Source organism: Martes martes (genome assembly GCF_963455335.1).
Source record: "Martes martes genome assembly, chromosome: 2".
Classification (NCBI taxonomy): Eukaryota; Metazoa; Chordata; class Mammalia; order Carnivora; family Mustelidae; genus Martes; species Martes martes.
In genome coordinates, this window is record NC_137889.1 from 15,794,877 (window position 1) to 15,820,418 (window position 25,542).

General features: G+C 38.1%; 1 protein-coding gene across 3 annotated transcripts in view; it reads right to left on the reverse strand.

The window, feature by feature from the left end:
• Positions 1 to 436: 436 nt before the first annotated feature.
• Positions 437 to 25,542, reverse strand: part of PDLIM3 (PDZ and LIM domain 3) — a 30,314-nt gene continuing 5,208 nt past the window's right edge. The window contains exons 2-8 of one of the 3 annotated variants that reach the window (XM_080796660.1): positions 21,224 to 21,375; positions 19,526 to 19,610; positions 11,161 to 11,228; positions 6,183 to 6,446; positions 4,415 to 4,539; positions 2,654 to 2,765; positions 437 to 1,406 (exon numbers count right to left, since the gene is read on the reverse strand). In XM_080796660.1, coding sequence (XP_080652786.1) covers positions 1,217 to 1,406; positions 2,654 to 2,765; positions 4,415 to 4,539; positions 6,183 to 6,446; positions 11,161 to 11,228; positions 19,526 to 19,610; positions 21,224 to 21,375 — 996 coding nt within the window. In that variant the 3' untranslated portion in view covers positions 437 to 1,216. Of the gene's footprint in view, positions 1,407 to 2,653; positions 2,766 to 4,414; positions 4,540 to 6,182; positions 6,447 to 11,160; positions 11,229 to 11,613; positions 11,802 to 19,525; positions 19,611 to 21,223; positions 21,376 to 25,542 lie in introns of all 3 variants that reach the window. The other 2 variants (XM_080796662.1, XM_080796661.1) reach the window with 2 other exon arrangements.

Genomic DNA, 25,542 nt, shown 5'->3' on the forward strand with positions numbered 1-25,542 from the left:
AACAGACAAGTGAAATCATGGATTTTAGCAGGGACACAATAGGATCCCCTTACTCAGAAGGGCCCTGAGCCTGTCTCCTCTCGGAGATGCCATCTTGGGAAGGAGGAAATTTTGGGAGTGACGGAATTTTGAGCATAAAGAAGCAGACTTGAGGGAGGTCTGAGCCTTGAAGTCACTGAATATTTCGTTTGAAAGAAACATTTATAAAATGAAGGAGAGGGGCGCCTGGGTGGCTCAGTGGGTTAAGCCGCTGCCTTCGGCTCAGGTCATGATCTCAGGGTCCTGGGATCGAGTCCCGCATCGGGCTCTCTGCTCAGCAGGGTGCCTGCTTCCCTCTCTCTCTCTCTCTGCCTGCCTCTCTGCCTACTTGTGATCTCTCTCTGTCAAATAAATAAATAAAAAATCTTAAAAAAAAATAAGATGAAGGAGACCATTTCAAAGCACAAGAAATTGTTTTTATGGGGAAGGGACTGAATTACCTTTAGAAAATTTAAATACCCCTCCATATCAGCAGAAATTTATGGGCTCCTAAGAAGAGTAAGGGAGTTATAAAAACTAAAGAAGTCACATTTTTCTTAAAATACCTGAGTTGTTAGTGTATATGTCAAGATATGATTGGACCTTCTTGTTGGAATGTTGACTTTATTTGAATTCATTGAATACCACTTCATTAGGTATTTTAAAAATATTTATGTATTTATTATGTATGTTGCATCTGGTGGTATAATTGGTTGAATATGAAACTAGAGAAATCTAGGGAATTTCTTTCTGACATGCACTATAATAGTTAAAACAGGTAACAGACAATTGCAGGTTGTGTTAGAATACAAGATTGTCATTTGGTATTTACTACAGTTGCAAAATCAGCTTGTTAAGGAAAGATAATCAGACTCCCCCAAATCTCTTGATGTCATAATATAAATATAAATTGTGGAGTATGACATACAAAAAAATCTAATGCTTTAAATGTGACTAAATTATTGCTAGCCCAAGAGGGATAAAGAGCTGCAAACATAGCTAAGCGTACGTTTCCACGTCCATTTACAGCCGGCACTTGTCTCCCGCTCCCTTTTCTTCAGTAACAATAAGATAAACGTCTAAAAGCCTTGGTTTTAGGTTTGGAGCCAACAGTTTGCTATACTTCTGCCCAAAGCCACAGATGTCTTCTTGTGTAAGCGTGCTTGAGTGTGTGTGCTCCGGTCTGTATAAGACGTCCTTAAGCTTTGGGATAGAGAGTAACTGTGTCGTAGCCCTCTGGGGGCCTTGTGCGAGCCCTTGCATGAGTTTCGCAGTACAGCTCCCCCTCCACGAAGAAGTAGCCCTTCTGTTTGAGGTTGAGGTTACAGTCGGCGCACACGAAACACTCTGGATGCCGGTACTTATCCCGTGCCTTCACGACAGCACCACTGTTGAGGAAAAGGAGGGGAAGTGAAAAACAGAAACCGAAAACATGGTACAAAGGGAGATAACAGGGCGGATAGGGCAGGTGTGGTCTGTTTCATGTGTGGGCAATAGCCTCCTGCTGGAAAGCCAGCACAGCTGTGCGAGTGAGGTCATGGTCAGAGAGATCCAAGACAACCGTAGTAACATACCACCATGTTCTCTCGGATGTCGACGTGTGAATATTTTCCCGATTTTTCAAACAAGTCACTTCTATACACGTTATGGGATCTTCCTTCGTGATCTATGCTGATTCTTTCTTTGAAAGAGGAAAATATCATCTAGATAAGACCAATACCTCTGCCAAGGATTCGGATTTTGACCATGCTTGCCTACACAACTAGATTGCTTCCTATTTTGCTACTGCAGCCTCCAGTCTATGGAGCACAGAGGAAACAGCCAACGGCGGAGATGGAATTTCCATTTCTGTAGACTCACGTCTACTGTCAAAACAGTTTACTCCAACTTAGGAGCAGTAATTGCTTTTGGTACCATCCTAAATTCGTGTGTTTCATGAGATCCTCTTTGCTCCCGAGCTGCGGGTCCTGCGTCTTTCTTTCTGTATCACATTCCCCTCCTTGTTCTAACCAGGTTTTTCTCCCACTGCCCTCCTGGGATGAATCCTGGATCACTGAACACACGGTATCGCTGTGTGTGAGCTAACAGCAGAGGCGCAGAATAAAGGGGGGGAGAAGTGACCACGTGGAGCATCTGCAGGGGAGAGACTGAAATGATCTGGAGATTTGAACTAGCAAGTGTTGCTATGAAACACAGGGCCCTTGAAGTGGAAGCGGACTGTATTTTTAAAAGTTAGACTTCAATATTTGTGCAACTTAAGAAACCGAGTAAAGATAATGTGTTTCAATGAACCACGTGATGACCCTCATATTTGGTTTCCTCAGTTTATACCAAAGAGGAAGTACTGAAAACCTATACATTAACCAAGGGAGGGCATTTTGAAGCGAAGCTATGCTTCTTGGAAGCAATTTTTTTTAAAAAATAGGCTTCGAGGACAGTTTGTTTGTTTTAATGAGAATATATCTGAAATTCTAAGTCCAGATTACTGACTCACATCATATGCCAGTTTTAGGGTATATTGAAAGGATTCTGGTCAAAATGTGCTAAATGTCGGACACAGTTCAGGTCACTGACTAGAAACCCAGAGCAGGTACCAAGATTTATAGTGAAGGCCTGGGTTAAAAATGAAACTTACACGATGCCGCTCCCACATTTGTCACAGAGCGGCATCTTCTGAGCGCTGCCAGCGCTGCCGTGGGCTTTGGTAACGGGAGCTCTCACACTCCGGGTTCCAGCAGGACGGTCGTCTGAAAAACAAAGTGTTTCCATTTATGGCAAGGGAACAGCTGGCTACAGTTTGTACTTCGCTTCTATTTTAAGGTGCGCACTTTAACCCAAGGAATTCTCCAGTTGCACCAGCTCTCTCATTTCAAAAGGAGGAGGACAGGTTCAAGCATCACTTGTTCTGAAGGAGGGCTCTTCCAGAAAGAAGTCGTTAAAATTTGTTGTTGTCCTTGTTGGAGGGAGTGGTTATAAAATGCCGAAAGGAGTGGAAAACATGTGGCATTTTTTTCTTCTTATTGCAGTAAAATATACAGAACTTATAATGGACCATCCTGACCACTTTTTAAAGTGTAATTCAGTAATTCAGTAGCAGCAAGTACATAGACAGTGTTGTGCACCCATCACCAACAGTTCTTTCCAAAACTCTTTCATCCTCCAAAACAAACAAACAAACAAAAAACCCCCTCTGTACCTATCAAACAGTAACTTCTCACTCCCTCATCCTCCCACATCCTGGTAACCTCTATTCTACTGTCTGTCTTTAGGACTTGCCTATCCCGGGTACCTTACAGGGGTGGATGCGTGCAGTATTTATCTTTCTGTGTCTGGCCTATTTCCCTCAGCATGTTTTCAGGGTTCATCCCTGTTGCAGCATGCATCAGAATTTTATTCATTTTTGAGGCTGAATAATGAATGTTCTGTTGGATGGATAGACCTCATTTTGTTTATCCATTGATCAGTTGATAGGCAGATGTGTGGTTTTCACTTTCTGGCTATTGTGGATAAAGGGATCTATGAATATTGGTGTATGAGTATCTATTTGAGTCCCTGCTTTCAATTCTTTGGGTATATACCCAGGAGTCCAATTGTTGGATAATACGGTAATTTCTGTGTTTAACTTTTTGAGGAACCACTATCCTGGTTTTCATAGTGGCTGCACCATTTTACATTCCCTCAACCATGAACAAGGGTTCCAGTTTTCCCACATGCTCACCAACACTTGTAAATTTCTTTTTTTTTAAATAGCCAACTTAATAGGGTATTTTGAATTTTTGTGCAACCTTTAAAGGACAGTGTATATCTTTGTGGGGTAGAAAAACATTGATAAGATTATGACCCCTGAGGACAGCAGGAGTGGGCTAGAGATTCAGCCTTGTTTCTTACTGGCTGTGTCTCTTTGTACAAATCCACTCTCTCTCTCTCTGTCTGTTTCTCATTTGTTGGAAGGGAAATACAATAGTTCTATCTCACAGGTTATTGGGAGGACTAAGCGATCAAGCACACAAAATACTTATTAGCACAGGGTTTGGAACATAGTAAGGGTTCATCTCAGTGTTATTTTAAAATTTTGATGATGCTGACACCCTGGAGTGGAGGGAGGCTGAGAAATTTAGCGATATCCATTTAAAATTCCAACTTATGATTTTTGAGCCAAACTAGCCCCTTGACTACTATGAATGGAATTTATCTCTGGTGTCCTTTTATCACTGGGTTGGTGGCTACTTGGATACATCTTGGGAGCTCCTGTTCTAAACCAAGCACCATTCAGATCTTCCTCAGGGAAGATTCACGGGATCACTGAACTAAATCAATGTTTGGTCTTTCATTCCCCAGTATGTTTGCTATCCTCCCCCCATCTGTACTGTTCCAGCAGACATTCATGGCTGCTCACCATCATTCACTAATTCTTGGAGCACTCTGAAGGAGCCCGACTGGCGAGGCTGAGTAGGCTCATTCCGATTGTCATGGAGCATCCGGTATACATCAGACTGGGGAGGCACTGAGGCTGTGGGTTCACTGAAACACAGGATGGCATGTGAAGCAGGGTCAGGAGCCATGTGAGGCATGGCATGTGCAAGAAACCACAAGACATGAATAAGCGATAATCACTGCATTTGCAGTAACTCCTGAGCAAAGATTCAGTTAATCTCTATACAGATAAAAATATGATATGAGTTCACATGGGTCAACTTCATGATGTCGTTCATTAACCTGGGAGTCACGTCAGCACTTCTTCACCTGGCAGAATGCGTCAGAGGGCAAGTACAATGTGATTGTTTGGGAATAGTGATTTAAAAAACAATAATACCCTTGTCTGATGGATAGATCATTATGACGTGAACAAAATGAACTTTTCTCAGAAAACAGACAACATACACATGAGAAGAAGTGCAGGAGTGAGCCCCATTTGATTATTCTCAGTCATAAAATTGTCAATAAAATTCAGATTCATTTCTGATATTGAACTGAAAAGTATGGTTTAATTTTGTCTTTAAGGTTAATTTGTGAACTCCCGAAAACAACAAAGGTATCGTTTTGCCTATAAGCTGAAGAAATTTAGCTTGTATGTGAAAGTCCATAATGTAGGAACTTTCATATATATGTTAGTTGTATTGATTACATTATGTTTTTTTAATAGCCATATTATAATTCACTTATGATAACAGTGATAGCAGCTTTATTTTACTATTCTACAAATACAATTCATGATGAACAATAAGGAACTGCCACAATAATACTACGTCAGACACTAAATGCTTTATTATTTTATGTCATTTAATTATAGTATCTAGAAAAGGTACTTGCTATCTCCACATATTTTTACTTCCTATATCACATTTTAAAATCATCATCTTATATATCTGAAATTCTTTGCAAAAAGGCTTTGAGATACATTACATGGTTATTATCCCATTGTATTCATCCCAAGAGACATTTGGGGATATAGTTACATAGTACTCTAAAACATTATAATACTTTTCATTTATAAAAAGTGGTTATATAATATTGAAAGTAGTAGTAAGATTTAATCTTATAATAAGTCCTTTTATTTGAAAAAACTTGATGGCAAAAGTACTTTGAGAAAATATTCATAATAAAGATGAAATTAGTCAAAATAGGGACCAATGGAAATTAAGTATTTACATTAATAGCTTGGAGCTTATAAAACCTTATTCATGGTAAAAATTCTAAATGGAAAAATGATTACCTCTCCACAAGCTACCGTTAACAGAGACAAGAGTTGTCATCCCTGAAAATTCCTCTGAACCTTCCATTCTTTACCAGTTTTTGACCCCCAAAAAAGGAGCGTGAGTATTCTAGATTATAAGTCCCTTTTGAGAAGTATTGTACCAGACATTTGTAAAGAACATTATAGCTTCTAAAAGACTTAGACATTTGTTCCTTGCCTGATTTCATTTTCTTTTTTTTTTTTTTTTTTTTTTTTTTTGCGCTCTGTCACTTAAAGCTCTACTTAGTTAATTCTTGAAATCACTTTTATCTTTAGGTTTAGATATTTGCAGTACACCCCTAGTATTTTTTTCTTTAAAGCTTTCCACCCAGACTTCTTTCAATTACGACACTATTAAAAGACACCAGTAAAGTTGACATTGCCCATGTGTTTAGTTAATATGCCCATGGTTCAAAAAGACTCGCATTACCTCATGGAGGGTGCTTCCCCTAGAGCTGTTGAAACCTGACCCTGAAGTGTTTCCATAATATTGTCATCTGAGTACAACTGCATAGGTGTATTAAACTGAGCATGTACAATCTTCACACCCGGAAGTTCCATTTCCAAAGGAATGTTAGGGGCCATCTTAGCAGCAACTTTCAAGTCACCTGGGCAAATAGTACTAAGAGTACTGACAGAAGAAGGGGTGCTACGTCCACTGCCACCGTCAATACCGGACGGAGTGCTGCATCCACTGTGTTAATGACCACGTGACACAGAGGTGACACAGGAATCAGAAAAATCCAGACACAACACAGAGAACAAGTACAGAGAGGTTAAAAGGAATTGAAGACAGAAAGGAAGAAGTGAATTAAATCAAATTCAAATGAAAAATCAAACGGCTAGAATGTATTTTACAAAGGGAAGGCATTTCAAGATTCACGATCGAAAAAAGTGCAAGAAAATTAAGCATTACAGGTGATATTGCATTTTTTGGCTCTGTTCTAGTAGGCAATATGTTGAGGGTTACCCACAGAGTTGTACGCGAGGTAGAAAAGATGCAACTATCTTTACTTTTTAAAAATAGGCCAAACAATTTTAAAACTTGCCCACATCACAAACAGATGATGCGGGGAAATGACACTGGTGGGATGTCCTTTTACATTTATGAGCTGCGGTATTTAAAATCAAAGTATTACTGAGTGATTCTTCACAAATAGTAAGGGACTACGCAGCATGAAGATCCAATCAAATATTTAGGCTAAACATTTCAAAATAAGAAGTGTGTTTCAGAAATGCAGTTATGCTTTCATTGTAGAATAACTAGTAACTTGAAGGTTCTGTGATAAAGATTATGTTTTAAAGCTATTTTGTAAATGCCTTATAGTTGGGATTTTAACTTTTTCTACTTTCATTCTTTACTTTTGTGAAGAATACATGTTAATAAACTGTTCAGTCATTTAATACAGGCTCTAGAAACAGCCAATAAATGCTTGTCACCTTGAAATTAATTGATTAGAGGGCAGATAAGGTGGTCTTAGACTCTTTGGATATACCTAGGGCTAAGCTCTATTTCTGCCATACATAGCTATTTCCTGTAACAATTTTGGAGGCTCACATGTATTTCCATGCATACTTCTTCTTTCACTTTAAAGATCAATTGAGGGGACTTATTATACTTATTACTAAAATATAAGAAAGGCCAGTCATGCAATTTCAAGAACAACTAGGTAGATTTCATATTCTCTACGAATCTGGATAAGAGGCTAGTCACAGTTGACACGCCAATGACTGAAGTCATTTTTCTACATGCATTTTAAGGGCAGCCTGAGAAATGCATTTTACGAGAAAATGGAATATACTGAGATTTTGTTTTTAAGCACAGTCATTTAAGACTAAGCCAAAAGAAATGTTAGTATTTGTAAACTTTCATCACGCTTGCAGGTTAGTGTTGCTATAAACTCCAGACAGAGAACAATTTATATGATGTGTTTATCTCAAAGTCCGTTTTCTCCTAGGGCTCAAGTATGGCCCTTGCGTTTACTCTTTAGGGCTGCTAATGCTAACCTTGGCCCCATATAGACTGCAAAACCAAATGGATATTAGACACCGATTTTGTTGACTTCATCAGTGTGGTAGCCTGCCTAGTCTGGACAACCCATGCCACAAAATGGAATTTTAAACTTTTTTGTCTTGTGTTACTGGTTCAACCAACTGCATGGCCTAAATGAGGCGAGTGTATAGGGATGTGCTCCTTCACTTCCTGCCTGTTAAGAGCCTATTTAAAACCCAATCTCTAAGTTGGTTGATCACATACAAAATGCCCAATGGCTTATTTACCATTTTTGTAGGCTCAACACTGTACTAGCTCCTGAAATCGACCTCAGTTGGTAAAAAACCAACCAAACAAACAAAAAACACCAATTTTCAGTTATAGTGCAGTTTACTCAGGGTTATATTGATTTGACCTAAGTGCAATGAAGCATATTAAACTGTAATTTGGGGATTTGAAACAGTGGGTTGAATCTTGGGAGAGTTGGGCTTAAAATAGTGAATCTTGTCAGCAAGCATTTATAGCTACTCTGACCCTACGTGTGCCATGGGGTAGATAGCTAAACTATGAGCAGTCAGAACTTACAGATAGACCTTATTTTGTAGTTGTAATTAATAAGTAATCTTGCATATAACATGTTTGTATACACAGTTTTATTTCAGCAAGGATGGTGTCTTCTATTGCTTGGTTTCTTTATCATTCTATTTAGGGACCTGTAGTTATTGAGGAGATAGGAAGTAAACCCTAAGCAAACAAGAATGATCTCTTATAAATTTCTGGGACAGTTTCACAAGATCTCTTGAACTGATGATTTAAATAGTTTTCATGGACTCCAATCACGTTGGTAGTACCATGGGTCACCATGACCTATTCCTGTGACCTGAAAAGATAGGTACTAATGAGATTTTTTGACTTTGACTTAGTGACTTGGCAGGACCACTTGTCAGCTTGATGATACACTCAATCACTTCTTGCCTCCATAGATCATCAGACTGAGAACTAACTTCCCTGGCCCGTATACACACTTTCTGGGATGAGCTTCTTGAAGTGACCTGTCCAAAAACCACTCATAAGATTCTATCATTTGGATCTGTAAAATAAAAATTGTAAATTTACATATTTGCCTATGAAGATACTGCCTTTTAAATATGATTCAATTATGAGATAATGAAAAGAACCATAACTAGCAGTAAGGCCCTAGGAAGATTAATGTATGAACAATTTAGCATCTCCCACTTACTTTGGATTAAAAAGTTGTTAATTGGTGGTGTAGGTGTAGCTTGGTGTGTAGCCACCTAAAATGCCACCTTGACAAAGAATCCTTTGGTAAGAACAAGAAATTCAGAAGCTAAAGTAAGTAGTGAGAGGACACAGGAAGAAAGGAAAGGTAGTAGAGGCATTTTTACATTTCTTTAAGATTAAGTGCTGGTGCCTGTCTTTAAAGCAAACCTTTTTATCCCTGTTCCTCCTCTCTCCTTTCCCAAATTCAGCTATATTAAGAGGCACCTTACAATGACAAAAGTATGAGGGGCTTGTCATGATTACCATTTTTGAATTAAAATGCAAATATAAAAGAAGGCCATTAGCTACCTAAATCTCTCTGACTTTCCCTGAATTTTTATGAAATTAAATGTCTTACTGGTCTTTAGAGGCAAGATCTGTGTTACTCTAATGCCTCCTGAAGTCCTATAGTTCAGATTAGTGAGTTTAGAGTTAAACCAGCCTCAAAAGAATGCAAGTGTATTAATTTTACGATGCTCCTTTAGAAAGTTGTATATATATTTGTTCAGTGGTAACATAGCATTTTTACTCTTAATCTAGTGTTATGATATCAGGGGTGGGGCTGGGAAGCTGTTGAATGTAGAGAAATAGGGAGAAAATTCAGAGGAAAATAGAATGGAAACCAAGGAACAAAAAAGAGAAGTAAAGAAAGCTTATGCAGAGTTGCATGAATAAGAGAGGGGTGTTAAGTCTTGTTTCTTCTTGCCATCAGAAAATATTATCAGGTACTCTTAGGATTTTGTTCCTTCATCTAATGAACATTGATGGAGCATTTAGTCTGTCCCAGCCTTGTTTCTAGGTGCTGGGAAGATAGAAGTTGCTTCGTTCTAGTGGGGGGAGATGTACTTGGTACATCTCCTGACTTTTTAACCTCGTCTTCTCATCTTCCACTCTATTTCTCCTGTCTGAGTCTGATATCACAAAATTGTCCAGCTTATTTTGAGATAATCCTCTGGCCCCAACTCCAGCTTATGGGAAGGTCTGCATAAGGAGATCATATATCAATTGATGACTGACCATCCAAAGCAGGTATCATAAACTTGGATACACCCAGGGGCTAGCAGGGCTACACATGTATGAAAATGGGCCCAGTATCAGGAATGGTGGGCATTTTGACAGGATGGGGAGTAGATGTTCCATCTTAAGGCATTTACTTAAGTTCTTTTTTTTTTTTTTTTTTTAACAACAGGAGGATTATGTAAAACACTGTCAATAAATTGGATGGCCACAGTTTGGGACACTGGATATAGATCATTAGTCAATAATCCTAACCATCAACTTCCTTCTTCAGGGCTGACTAATGGAGCTGAGGTCAGAGGAATAGGTTTGAGGTTTCCCAAAGTCTCTCTTTCCCAATGTGCCAACACAGGGCATTAATTTCTCCCTCTTGGGTTGGAGTACAATTTCTAGAGAAGAAATTTATTTGAAAAGGATCATCTGACCATGATCTTTTTCTCTGATTGACAGCCATGAAGCGCTTCCTCATTCTCATTGCAGTGTGTACACGGTTATCCATGAGGGTAACCAGCACATCTCCCTCTCTCCCAACTCTTTCCTTCTACTTACTTTCCCCCATGTGGAAAAGCTCCTTTTCAAGTGACTTCTCTTTCTTTGCAAGAAGGCAGAGTTATTGTTATGTAAGAGCTAGAAAGAGTGGGATTACCAGCGGGTTGGTGGAGCAGTGGGAAGCAGGTGTTGAGGTGGGCTGTTCAGAGAATGTCAAACAGAACGGCTGCACCGAGGCTCCCACTGGGCCCACCTGCTTCCCTTACTCCTGGCCAGGGGCTGGTTTCCCGGTTTGCTTCTGTTGGCTGGACCTTCCTGACCTGGGAATGGGGTACATCTGCCTGCCTCAAAGGTCACTGTGTTCTGGAAGGGATCCTCAGAACAGCAGGGTATTAGTTATAAATATACATGGTGATTGCCTAACTTTTCACAGCCCTATAATCCTGTCAGTATTTACTTTGAGAAATGGAGGTTAGTGGCCTCCATGAGTTTGTTTTTCTTGCTTTTGAAATAAGCTTCACGATGAGCAGAGTCACTCCAAACACCTATGTGTTACTCTTCTTAGTGATTAGTAAGGATTTACTAAAGAAACATGCACTCCAGACACCAAAATCTCAGAGCTTATGACCTGCTTCGGCCTGGGATAATGAAAGGTTTGGGCCGAATATTGTGCTTGTGTTCAAAGTAGTTCACATCCTGTAAAAACAAAGGGTTAAAAAGTTCCTCAGTGGAAGACAGTTTTTTTTTCCTTTTTTTCTTTTTTTTCAAGATAAAAGTAAATGAATGATCACTGTACAGAGAATTATTTACCACCACATACTGACATGACTGAGAAGGGTGACAATGGAACCAGAGCGATTTCTTCATTTTAAGCATCTGTTCACTAGAAATGTTCAGGAACTGGCGGATTGGACTCCAGAACATTGGAACCATGTTCTGGATGCTTGTCTTTAAACTAAAAATCTGATTGTGCCTTCAGGAAAGTAAAAATAAAACAGCAAGAGCTGGACTTTGGAAAGGAGAAGAAACCACACTATCGCCGTTAAGAGCATGGCGGCCAGAAACTGAGTCAGATACTTACTGTTGAGGCGAGCTAGGAATGAGACCTCGCAGCTGTCCGTGAAGCGCGTCTTGTATATTGCTAGTAGAATAGAGCCCAATTGGTGAGTTATAGGAAGCGCTCACTACCTGTCTTTTGTCATCAATGTTTGCTGCTGCAACAAAAGGCTGGGCCCTTCTGTTGTGCGCGGTACCAATAGGTTTGAACTCCTGTACAATGGCAGACAAAATACACAGAGCCACAGAATGCACAAGAAAGCCGTTAATGAGCAAACCAACAGCATCGCCATTGTTAATCAAGGCTTCTTTACCCTACAGCAAGATTCATGGCAATGTTCAAGGAGGAGATGAGTATAAACCTGTCTGCATTTTCCGTGAACTTCACATGTGCTGTACTCAGCCACCGCATGGTGCAAAGGAATCGATCTTATTTAAATATTATAAAAGAATTCGAACCTTATACCTTTCCTCTGGTCCTACTGAGTTTTTACATCTATAGCTTTTAAGAAACTCTCATATGACGCATCTGAAGACAGAAATTCCATGTCAGAAATGAGATTCGGGATTTAGAATAATTATTATGCTTCACATTTCCTCAAGTAGAGCTTACATTTGCTTTCTCTTCTATTAATATCTTGATAAAGCTTTCTCCATTTTAGGAAATGGAGGAGCGAAACAATCAGAATGAGAGGGAGCATTTGTGAATCACCATACTAAGTTGAATCACTTCAACTAATCCAAGTAAAAGTTTTGTTTTTTTCTTAATACCTACCACAGAGAACAAAATCCTTTTTTTTCTTTTTTTAAATTTAAATTCAATTAGCCAACATATAGTACATCATTAGTAAAAAACAAAATTCTTAATTTGCATTAAGGTCTAACCTTAAATTTAGAACAAATAAGAAGAATTGGAAGACTATTTTTCCTATGAGAGAAGGTTTCCCAATTTTTATATAGACTTATAATTTTGTAAAGTCATTAAATATGTTTTTCTTCTAAGTAGCAGAAGAAAACCAAAAGCGAAGGCTAAAATACACACAAGCTGACTCTTCTTCCAAATCTTTTCATTTGGCAGGATCAGTAAGAATAATCTTTCCAATATTTTCGCCCACACACTCACATTGACTTCATTTACTTTTGTGAATGTGCCACCAGTTTTTCACACAGATTTCAACTAGTACAAACATTTATGTGTCTTTGAAATGGTACTGAAAAGATGCTGTTTTTAATTAAAAAATAAAAAGGTCTTGCGATATTCTTGCTCATATCATTTTTTTTTCCATTACAAATGAATAGATGGTGAGGTGACCCTTTTCTATTTGAAAAAGACACTGTCTTCCTTTCTTAGGGGATGGAAACAGAGTTTTCGAGAAGATTCTTGTGCATGAGAACACCAGAAACTTCCTGGAGGGACCCATGCTCTGAAATGCTTAGTTCTGGTTCAGAGCAGGCAGTCATCACAGATAGCCCCTGTTTCCCCATCCAGGTCTATTGGCAGAGTTCACTTAATAATTGTAACAGACAAGTGAGGTGCAACTTCGAATACTAGTGGAGTCTTTGACTCCAGCTGCCCCAAATCTCATGGTACTTGAAAATCTGTGAGGTGGTAGAGAACAGCAGTTTTCTCTCATCAACCTTGGACAGCACAGTATAGCAGCTCTTGAATTTGTAAGGTCTGAGTTGAATACAATAGCCTGTGATCCTATAGTGTGGTTGGATTGACTAATGTCTTACTGATTCATGATTTTTACCTCCAGAAGAGTGGCTCACTGCCTATGAGTTGGTTGGGTGGAAATATGGCTGCCGCTATTAGGTAGCAGAACGACCAAAACAACCAGATGTGGCTTTAGAATAACGCTGAATCCCACAACGCTGAAATCCCACAACGCTGAAAAGTTGTGTAGTCAAACATTGATACAGTGGTACCATCTGATTGTTTTGGCTGATTATTAATTAATTGTGATTGGCTTTTTATGATTAACCATTCTGATTAGCCATTATTATAGCATGAAAAAAAAGTGAACTGGAAATAATTGTTAAGTAATGACAGTGGCCATGATTCAAGACTTTGTTACGCCTTTTGATATAAAAGAAGACAGGAGGCTAATTGCCTCATTTAGTTTTGGTGTATTTTAAATTTCTCAGGCTAATTAAATGAGTCAATCGGGCAGAACTGAAGGACTCAAGCTTTATGGAATTAAAAAATTTTTTCTTTTAATTTAAGTATGCCTTAAAGATCTCTGTAAATAGAATTAAATATATAAAAATTAGTTAATGTATAATGGTTTTGTGGGGAAAATGTCTCTGCCCTTATTACTTCTTTGTCTTAAAATGAAAAATAAACATGGATGATGACTGTCCTGTAAATGAGGCAACTTCTCTGGAAATATTTATGCACTAATAATCTCTAGTAGTGCTTCCAAAAAGCAGCATATGAGTTAATGAGCTCCAAGCTTTTTCTTTGCTATTTTCAGTTTTGGTTATATATTACAAAAGTTGCAAATGTGTAATTTGTCAAAATTTTAAAAAAAAGCCCTTCTATTTTTGGCGTATAATCATAAAAGGATCATAAAAGGAAGTGTTTCTAAGAGAGCCTTCAAACATTTGTATTTAGGCTTTGCAAAGCATTAGTTTATGGGCTGCTAGAGTCATTCCAAAAAAAGCACAATGAAGTGTATACATCAAAGGTAAACATTTAAGTATGGCACGGAGAGGCAGCATTCTATCCAAATCTTACATCATTGTTGATGGCCAAACAGAATCAAGAGACAAAAGCAATGAGAAGTTTGCTATTGCACTTTAATTCCTTTTTACTTTTTCAGGAAAATCAGTAGTATCAGAAAATACTAGTAAAAAAAATTATATACCAGTCAATGTAGTCCAGCTCTTGTGTTTATTTTTCCCAGACAACAGCATCCAAGTGACTCTCATCTCTTAGGAATTCAAGAAGTACTCACTACCCTTAATTAGTGCATTTTCAGTGGTATTTTAAAATGTCATTCCTTGAATTATATTCCTTATATTAAGGAATAACATTTTGAATTCATAAAATGCTTGAGCTGCCAGAGTCAAAGCTAGGTAACTGGATGGGGATTTGGTGAGATCAGGGAGAATGCAGGTCTTGACAACCATCTCCCAAGCCCTTAGAATGACCTCAGCAATGACAGCATTCAAAGACACGACCACCTTTCAACTTCTTACTGGAACAAGTTGTCCAGAGATAGAGATTCAGTTCAAGAACTGAGGCAATTACCAGCTCCAACAGAAACAACATGTTTGATAATGTGCATTTATTTATTTATTTATTAAAAAAAAAAAAACAGTGGTGGGAAAATAAGGTAAACAAACTGTATCAAGCGATCATATACTTGACCAAGCCACACTGAGTGATGGTATCTTACCATGTTTGGAATTTATGAACAATCACCACCCCTACCTCAAATGAAAAATAAAGTCACCTTTATAATTCCTCCCCCTTCCCCCAGCAATCTGTTTCAAGTATTTCCCATATATAATAGGAGAAGAGTTTGGGGGAAATGGGGTTTAAAAAACCTTGTTTTGTGTAGTCCACCTTCCAGTTATCAACAAATTATAGGATAAAGGTATCTTTTTGAAAATATAAACAACTTTAACCCGTATCTCACTTGATTTTGTATGTTGTTTCTGTATATATTTATCATCAAATCTTCTATGGCAAGGATGCAGTCTTTTTATGGAAATAGACACAGCTACCTTCTCTTTTAGGGAAGAAGGATTTTTGTTTCTGAAAAGCATCTTTCTTGTATGGGATAGCTACATTATAATTTTGAGTTGTTCAACTAACATTAAACAAAGAGGAGGGTAATGTTTTATTTGAGAATGCCAGACTTGGAGGACACCGAGCTCTAAAAACGTAACTTTAGTCTAGAGCAAGAATGCTTTGCATAGGAAAATGCATATGTCTGCTCATAGGCCATGTTCGGGATTGTATAGAAGTCATTTATTCAATCGCTGGGAATAACTTTTTATATATACATATATAACTCCTTATAAATAAATAACATTTATTCAAAGCCTAGGAATACCTTCTAAGCTTCTATTTAAGCTGAAAATCCAAGTCTAAAATGATAAAGACAAAATTTAACTATTTAATAAAAACATGGACAAATGAAAAAAAAACCTAGGTATTAAAATTTCATGCCAATTACTACTATAACTGTGTAAGAAAAAGTCTCCAAAGCCTAAATCTACGCATAGGGAAAAGACTGGAAAGAAATACACTAACATGTTGTTATTTGTGGCTGGGGTTGGATGATAGGATATAATGTGTTTTTTTTTTTCTCCAAAGGATATATATTATTTTTAAAATGAAAGAGTATTATATTCTAATAGCAAAAGTCACGAAGCTTGCAGTTACAGTTTCACTTGGGTTGAGAAACAAGAACTCAAATACTGTATTGCTCAATGGCCCCTTCTCTTTATCTACAGTAGGATCTGAAAGCTTGATGTAGTAATGGCATGTGTTTCTCAGATGGACACATCTTTGTTGTCCAGAAAGTTGCTTTATTTGCAGAGTTTCCATTTTTGGGGTGGGAGTGGGGGTGGGGGAAGACCTCCTTTGCAACACCTCTTTTTGCATGGCTTGTGTTAACTAAAAAGATAAAATAAGACAAATATAAGCTCAGCTTAGCTTTTTTCCGCTCTCATGCTCCAAGTTAAATTCACTGCTTGTATTTTTTTTTTTTAAACACTGCATTTTGTTAAGTTTATGCTTTGGCATTTCAGATAGCAAGGGTTTAACTATGCTTGTAGGGAATGTCCGATCTGAAGTGCCAAGTTAGGTGAACTCATCATGCAGAAATCTGGCCTGAGGAACCTAAGGACAGGAATCCTTTGGTCCATTAGGGGAAGAATTGAAATGGTTCTTATCTCTGAGACCTTCAAATACTGGCCTCTTGGAGGAGGTGCCAGTAAGAATTAGTCATGACTCAAACTAAAGGAATGTTCAAAGGCTCCATCCGACTGGCTTCTGGGGCCTTTAACCCAATCTTCACCCTTTTTTTTTTTTTTCCCAAACCTATCTCATCCTTTATCTTTTCCCCATTTGTACTATCATACATGTCCATATTGCCCTTCACCAAAATGTAGGGCATGTGGACTAATACACGATTGATGAGAGGCCAGAGTACTTAAAATTGGGTCTATTTTTAAAAATCGTTTTTGAGACAATCATGGTCATAAGTTAGTACTTATAGACTTATAAAAGGGGCTTCTACTAGAACGAAACTCAGACAATTGCCCTTAAACTCCAGTTCTGGAGAGATATTAGCAAAACACAGGCTCCCATCTTGGTCTAAGCTCAGCCATGAGTAATAAATACTTGGTGAGTCACCCACATGCCAGACACTGCGAAATGGCCAGGGATCCTTGGGGATCTGGTACTTTGGTCAGATCTGTCTCATTGACCCCATGCCTTAGCGTCTCATATTGGTGAAACTGGATTTTAAAAATTCAGAGAAATTTTGAATGAACAAATGAATGAATGAATAATTTGCAAAAGGGTGCAGTACAATTTTGGATGTGTACTATGTACGGAAAGGAAATTTAGAATTTTATCCATTTTGTCCTGGTGATAATAAGAGATTGGGTGGTCAATGAATGCATATATACAAGCCTTAAACTTTCACTTCTTTCCATTGTTTTTTAAAACACCACATGATCTCTTTCTCTCACGTGTTGCCTCTAACTGATGACTCAGTGAAGGTGGGAGGATGCTGTGGGCTTGGGCATTACTGCAAAGGACAATCTCCAAGTGACAGCTCTGCCTGGAGAGCTTTGCTTTTTCTTCTTCCAATTTTTTCTTCTATCAAAGATAATGTTGGGGCACCTGGGTGGCTCAGTGGGTTAAAGCCTCTGCCTTCGGCTCAGGTCGTGATCCCAGGGTCCTGGGATCGAGCCCCGCATTGGGCTCTCTGCTCAGCAGGGAGCCTGCTTCCTCCTCTCTCTCTCTGCCTGCCTCTCTGCCTATTTGTGATCTCTGTCAAATAAATAAATAAAATCTTAAAAAAAAAGATAATGTTGATGGAGATATTATTATTATTCACCAATCCACCTCAGATGCCGGGGGTAAGCCACCATCAGCATTCAGACCCCTTTCACCACAGTTATTACCGGACTTGTCTATTTCATCTTTCGCTCACTCTTCCTGAAGAGCTGGGCTCTCACCTGACCTAACTCCCATTCAACCTGCACGACCACTCTTGCCATACAGCCGTGGGGGCTGGTGGCAGCTGAGCACCATTCTGAGAACTGGTTCCCAGGTGTGGTCCTGGGCAGTGTTAGAAAATGCAGTTTATCAGTAGAGCCTCTGTTCTTTTCATTCATCAGCTGTTTAATTGAGCGCTCACCCTGTGCCATGCTGGGAGACTCCCGAGTAAAGAGAATGGACACAGCAGGTCCTGCCTGCACAGATAGTCCATATCCTGCTCACTCGCTTGGGGGCCTGTTTTCTCCTCCTCTGCTCTTAGTGATTTTCAGGCTCAGGCTCTTCCTTTCCTTTAGTCAAAAGTCTAGGACGAGGATCTAATAAACTCATGCTGTCTAAAGGTTAAGCTAGTCAGATGTTTCTTCTCCTGGGGGGATTGTATTTGAACTGAAAATAAAGTTTTAATCCAAAGCAATTTTTAATGACCCTTCTCATAGTAATGTGGAAAGCATTCCTGGTCTCCAGAAAGTCCTATCACATGGGCAGCCTCCCATCTCACGGTCAGGAAAGGCCAGAGGCCTGCGCATCACAGCCTGGTAGGAGGGGGCAGGTACCATACAAATATTACCAAGAGCTCCCACTACATTGAATATCTCTAGGAGCAATTCAATGTGCCAAGGTCTTTTTCTATGATATTTTATTTAAATCTTTGAGAAGCCCTATGAGATACAGGTACGTGGTACTCTAAGTGTATATTATCAAGGAGAAAGTGGAGGTAAATTCATGGAGAAAGTAGAAAACTGGAAGCACAAATTCAGGAGTTGGTGATCCTGGAAAGGGAAATGCTGCTGAAGCATAAGTTGCAAATACGTTTTCAATGCATTTTCCACAGATACATAGGAAAATTATAGTTTGGGAATATTTAATATATAATACACTTAGTATGAATACTTGTTTAAAAAGGGATGCCTAATTTATATATCTGTCTCTCTAAACTTGGGAAACATCTGGCGAAGGAGAGGTTCTAAAATCCTTGTCTTAATTACATTTTCCCACACAGCACAACTGGGGGTTGCTTTCATTTCAGGGATTTTTTTTTTTTTTTTGGAACTTTTGAAAGTAGACATCATCAGATAAGCATCAGATTATTAGATTAATTTAGCTCATTAGAATTGCCTCAAGGGAAAATCCTCTGTCTTTTGTAATTTTACTGCATGGGCAGAATATCACCATGATTACATAATGCAAAACCCTTTTTGTAGCGTAAACTTAATTATAGAACACCAGAACTGAGAATTAAAAAAGGATGTAAAATAAGATCTGGACGAAGACCTCAAAGAATTGAAGTTCACAATAATTATTAGATTGGAGACACCTGTTTCAAATGGTAGACACTAATTTCGTTTTGCTTTGTTTTAATATGTTAAACTTCTTGGATTAGGTCATGGTCATTTGGCAGAAGTCCATCGTAAAGAATGAAAAAATAAGTAGACTGTACGTAGATAGAGCCAAATTTGTCCTGAGAACACATTTGTCTTTTAACAAGGCACTTGCCTAGGGATACTTCTCTTTTCTCTTGATATAAAAAGACATGGATAATATAAATTAATCTCACAGGGTAAAGACAGACAATCGTTCCATCGTGTGGCTTATTCCAATTTTTTATATTTGTCATTTCCTCCTCTTGGAAGGCATCCGCATCATTTAAAAGGAAATAAAACATGAATATCATTTACTCTAAAATTCATACCTGTGGTTCTGATTCTAAGTTGATTTTGAAAGGATGAGCCTTCCCATCTTCAGACACCTGTGGAGACCATAAGCGAGTTTCTGCCCTGTGAATAAAAGAAATTTTGTAAACCCCAATTTTTAACATTATTTCCAGTTTTAGCATACTTTAATCTCCCATTATTGTGTATGAAAATACTATTGAGCCTTGATAATTTAAGCAAAAGGAATACTCCCTGCTCATTATTCTGTATTCTCCCATCTAATTAGTTTTTTGGATACTTTTGGGGAAACTTGAATGGATAAAAATTGCATGGAGGACTACCATAGACTGAAGTTTGTGTCCCCGCCCCCCCCAAGTTCCTATGTTGCAACCCTACCCCGCAATGTGATGGTATTTGGAGGTGAGGTCTCTGGGAGGTAATTAGGATTAGATTGCGTCATGAGGGTAGAGCTGTCATAATAGGATTAATGTCCTTATATAAAGAGGAAGAGACAGGAGATCCTGGTCTCTGTGTCCACACGCCAAGAAATGCCATGTGAGGATTATGCTGCATCCTGATCTCAGACTTCCAGCCTCCAGAACTGTGAAAAATAAATTTTTGTTTAAGTCACCCAGTCTATGGTATGTTTGTTGTAGGAGCCCGAACTGACTAAGGCAAAGACATCGTACAGTTTCTAGAGAGAGTAGGTCTGCCATACCTGCAAGGAACAGTACAGGAGAGGAAGATTCTGGAGGCAGATGATCACAGGCCAAACTCCCTAGGTTTCCTCTACTTCCCTCCCGTCCTACCCAGGCCACCACAGGAGACAGTGAATGGTATGCCAGGGGGATTTGCTGCTGGCATCAAGGAAATGAGCTTTATCCAATCTCATGTCCCTCTCATGTATCTCTTTGGGACCATGTGCTCCTAAGGGACTGTGTGCTTGGCAGGAACACTAGTTATAAATAAATAGGGAAAGAGTCAATTTCACCCCTGAAATGGCAGATTGGCTGATTGATTGGGCCTTCTGAACCACAGCAGGGAAAGTTGGGAATAAAATAGCAATAGGATAAACACACACTGACAACCACTATAACAAAACATTATTTTCACAATTCAACTTCAGATCAGGCCTATGATGGCCAAAGATCAGGTTCAATTTCTTACTTTTTTTTGTTATAAATATCTCATTTCTAATATTCTCGCTTCATGTGCACTCTTTACACCTTGTCAGATCCTTCTGGGTTGAATTCTGTACAAAACAGCCAATGGCATACACAGTATTAGCAACCAGTTTTCAGTATGCTCACATTTTTGCAAGTCAAGAGATTCTTTGAGGAGAATCTTTAAATTCTATTCCATTCTCTATCGCATTCAGAAGAGCAGTACAAGTAGCTGTTCTGTGCAGGGTTTCTGTGGCCAGTACCTTTAGTGGTTCTATTTTCATAGTCAGTTAACAAGAAAAAGAATTCTTATAGTCTCTTCCCTTATTCTGACATTCCAGAAAATTCTTTTCAGAAATAGTTTTTTAGCAGTGACTAGACTAACTGACATCAGTGAAGAACAGACCAAAGTGGCTGATATACTTAAAAAACAAAAAAAAAAAATCAGGTCAAAATTCAAAATTCTAGATCCTGTGAAACTCTTTCTTACTGGGGGGATGAAATCATTTTTAGTTCTGGTTCAGGTTCTTCTGCGAAACAGATCACATTTTAACACCATTAATTAAAAAGCACCTGTCAATTTTGAGACACAGCTGGTGTGCTGCTGCTTTAATCCTGTCCTGTGCATCAGCATGAGTCATGGACTCTGTACCAAAGCCATCAATAGCCAAGATGACATCTCCAGGACACAGGTTGGCAGCTGCCGCCTTGCTTCCTGGAGTAATCTGAAAGAAATCATGGCATCATTTAAAAACCAACATTCTGCAATATCTTGAGTTTTGTGCCTGACATTTATATTTCAGCTTGGTAACATTTTAAAAGTTTCAGTGGGCAGGGAATTTTAAATCTAACTTGAAATAACTCTTAAATGATCAACTGTGTTAGCTCTATTTTTCCACCATGCTAAATAATTTTGTTTCTTACTAACCACACTTCATCTATCATGACATCTCTTAGTCTCTTCTAAAGCATCTTCCTTAACACCTGTTTGATCTTATTTTCTTTGTTTTAAATAAAATAATTTATTCTTTAGGGTTTTTAAAATCCATAACTCCCTATTTGGGAGTACAACTTCACCACATTTAGGGAGCTTTTATATTTGAATAGAAGCTACTGTAGCATTCTTATAAGTAATGATCTTTAAAATTCATATGAAGGGGCATCTAGGATGTAGAAAACTAGAAAGAGAATCACTCCTGTAGTAGGTAGAAGATACCATATAATATACAAAATTATAACTCTTCTTGAACTATTCAGAGAGCTGAAGCTGCAGGGCAACCAACTAAACCTGGAATCTAAGGAGAGACAGGTGCCTCCAAGGAAAGTCAAGATGTAAGCAAATTGCATCACTTGTATCAGAGCACAGAGGAAGGTGAGGGCACCATTTTGGTCATAAAGAATTCAGCTAAAATGATGAACTCTCAGTTAACACTGAGTGTCTAGAACCTCTGAGGACTGCAGACACCAGAGAAGTTTGTATTCAGACAGTGTCTTCTCCATGAATGAAAAACAAATTGAACAAATAAAAAGCAACTAACAAGATGCTAGATTTTAATTAAACCTTATCAGAAATTACATTAAATGTAAATGGTATAACCACATCATACTCTGTGTTTTAACAAAGATTGCCAAACTAGGTAAAAAAACAAGATCAATTTTTATGCTGTCTGCAGGAAACCCACATGAACTTCATTTTCTTTCTTTCTTTCTTTTTTTTTTCTTTCTTTCTTTCTTTCTTTCTTTCTTTCTTTCTTTCTTTCTTTCTTTCTTTTTCTTGTGGGGTGTGTGTGGGGAGATGAAAAGAATACTTAATGATATGGAAAACATATGGTTATTAAATGTTTAAAAGATACCAAATTTGAAATTATTAATTACTACACTGAGTATTCAGTTTTTGATTGCTATTCCTACTCCTTTTTTTTTTTGTAAATCCTAATTACTTACAACTGACTAATAGTCCTTACCTGGTCTTACCCACCTACTTCTCTAACATCATCTTACACCATTCCTGCTCCCCTCCACCCACTGTGCCATAATTATTCCAGATTCCTTTCAGTTCCTCAAATAGACCAAGCGTGTACTCTCTTCAGGGTTTTACATGCACTATTATTTTGCCTGAAATATTTCCCCCACTCATCACCCAGTTGCTCCTCCTAATCCTTTAGGTCTAGGCTTAAATGTCACATTCTCAAAGAGACTTCCCCAAACATCTGAAGTAGCTTCTCCAGATAGCCCCCATCATTCTCCATTACGTTTTGTTCACTTCCTTCCTGAAGACAAGTTGTACTTTAATGTTTGTTTATTTACTTGTGTATTGTTTGTTTTCACAACTTGACTGGAAGTCCTTGAGGATATGTATAATATTATGTATATTTCTAATGTGTCATGGTATATATTCCAGTATTTGGAATTAATGGATAATTGAAAATGAATGAAAGGGTTATTTAAAGTAGATCTCATGAAACAAAAAGAGCTAGTCCCTATATAACTATTACCCAAAGGATTACCTATATACCCAAAGATTATAGCTATTAATGTCAACCCATCATTGTTGCATTTGCAAGTTCCTACTGTTCAGAGCAGAAGAATGTACAGGGCTTGACTTAAACCTCAAACTGCTCCAGGAATAAACTAGATTGTTCCTAATATATTACTTGAGGATCATTCATTCATTCTTTTTTTTTCTCTATTTACTTAATTAATCTAGTTATCGATTCTATTTAACTTCATGGCTCTCAGGGATAGCCAAGATTCATTTAAATGAATAAAATTGCAAAGGCAATAAATTCTCATGTGTCTGAGACCTTCAGTCTCATCACTAAAATGTTTATTGTACTCACTTCATTTCTGTGATCATCTCACTGTAGTGATCATGATTATTTTCTAATAAGAACAGTTGGTAGAAGCTTGATGAAGACAATGGGGATTATTATCTCCCAGCCTTTGGGAAACATTTCATAGCTATTTTCCATTTGGAAATTCTCCCAAGCCCAGAACTGTTAGGAGAATAAAAGTTTCCATCCCCAGTGTGACTTGCAGGGATAAAAATAACCTTAAACTTTTAATTTTCTCTAGCTATAGTTTGTCAAAATCAGTACTATCTATTTTTGAACATCAGAGACCAGAAGTCTATTCTTTGAGTTAAAAAATGGGAAAGAATGGCTCAATGTGTTTTCTTTTAAAGCCTCACCTAGGTTTTCTAATATACTTAAATAGATTTGTTATATAATGCTCAATCTTGATTTAGAAAAGCCTAACATCATTTTTTAGCTCTGGTTGGGATAAATGGAAGGTAGTGTTGTGTGTGTGTCTGTCTATATAAGTTTTAAACTGAGATATCTGGTGTATGTTGAACTTCGATTCTGAACATTACTAAGTTTCATTAAGCGTATGAATATATAAGTATTAACACTATCTTATATGTACTGCAAATATCATATTTGTGAAGCTCTTCCTAATAACTTTGACCATTGCAACAACTTTAAGACAACCTGGACAAAGAAAACTATTTTTTCAAAGGAGGGTAAATGTCCAAGTAACCTCTGCCTCCGTATTAAGATGGGAACAGCAGTTTGGCTATGTCAGCAATGGTTTCCAGAAGTCAAATAAGAAAGGTAGTTGGGGGAGCCTGAGTGTCTAAGTTGGTTAAGTGTCTGCTTTTGGCTCAGGTGTGGTTCTGGGGTCCTGGGATTGAGCCCCAAGTCGGGCTCCCTGCTTGGCAGGGAGTCTGCTTCTCCTTGTGCTCTCTGTCTCAAATAAATAAAATCTTAAAAAAGAAAGAAAGAAAGAAAGAAAGAAAGAAAGAAAGAAAGAAAGGCAGTTGATGGTGATGCCAGAACCCACTTCCGACTTTGTGTTCAACCTAGTGATTGATGTCCTTAGATCTCTAAGGAGGTAGTGGATAAGGGGGAAAAAAAAAAAAAAAAGGATGGAGAGAGAGGGATGAGGGAGAAGGAGAACATATGGTCCCCTCACTTCTTGTTTTATTTTTTTATTTTTATTTTTTATTTTTTTATTTTTTTGGTCCCCTCACTTCTTGAGTTCAGCTAGGCTAATGATAAGAAAATGACCACTAAATTGGTCTGGTTTTAGTAAGTTAAATCCTCTGTTTAGACGTAAAGATATGTTATTTCCCAGCATTACATTATATTGTTACTATATTATGTCATTACTTTATGTTATTGTTCATAGTTTGTTATTAACATTTTTCCCTAAATCAGAAGAGAGAGCTACAGTGAGGCAAAGAGTTTTTCAATGGATTATTTATTATTAGGTTCATTGGAGTCTCACATATCAAAAGCATTAGAGAAATCATTGAAAATAGTACTGCCGTATCGCTTAGCACATGTTTTCAAATTTGTCTAATTGGAAAAATCACGTGGGTGTCCTTGCTGGACATAAAGACTCCCACTCTACTCCAGATGCCTGGAATCACAAATCATAAGCTCTAGGAGAGGAACTAGGGAATTTGTGTTATTCACATCAACCTATCATTTGGGTCCATTTGGAAAAAAAATTAAATCACAAATAAAGCATCTATAATATTCTACTTACCATGGGAGACATGAGAGAAGCACAAGATATGGCCCTGGTGAGACTTCTTTTTTAAGATTAATTGATTGATTGATTGATTGATTGATTGTTTTGAAAGAGAGAGCCAGGGGAGGGCAAGAGGGAGAGGGAGAGACCAGAATCTCAAGCAGACCCCCTGCTGAGGGTGGAGCCCTATGTGGGGCTCCATCTCACGACCCTGAGATCATGACCTGAGCTGAAATCAAGATTTGGCTGGGAGCCATCCAGACACCCTGGTGAGATTTTATGTTAAGAATAAAAGTGAAATAGTTATGGACAAGACAAGTATACACTGAAGGGCTATGCTGTAGGGCATGGAT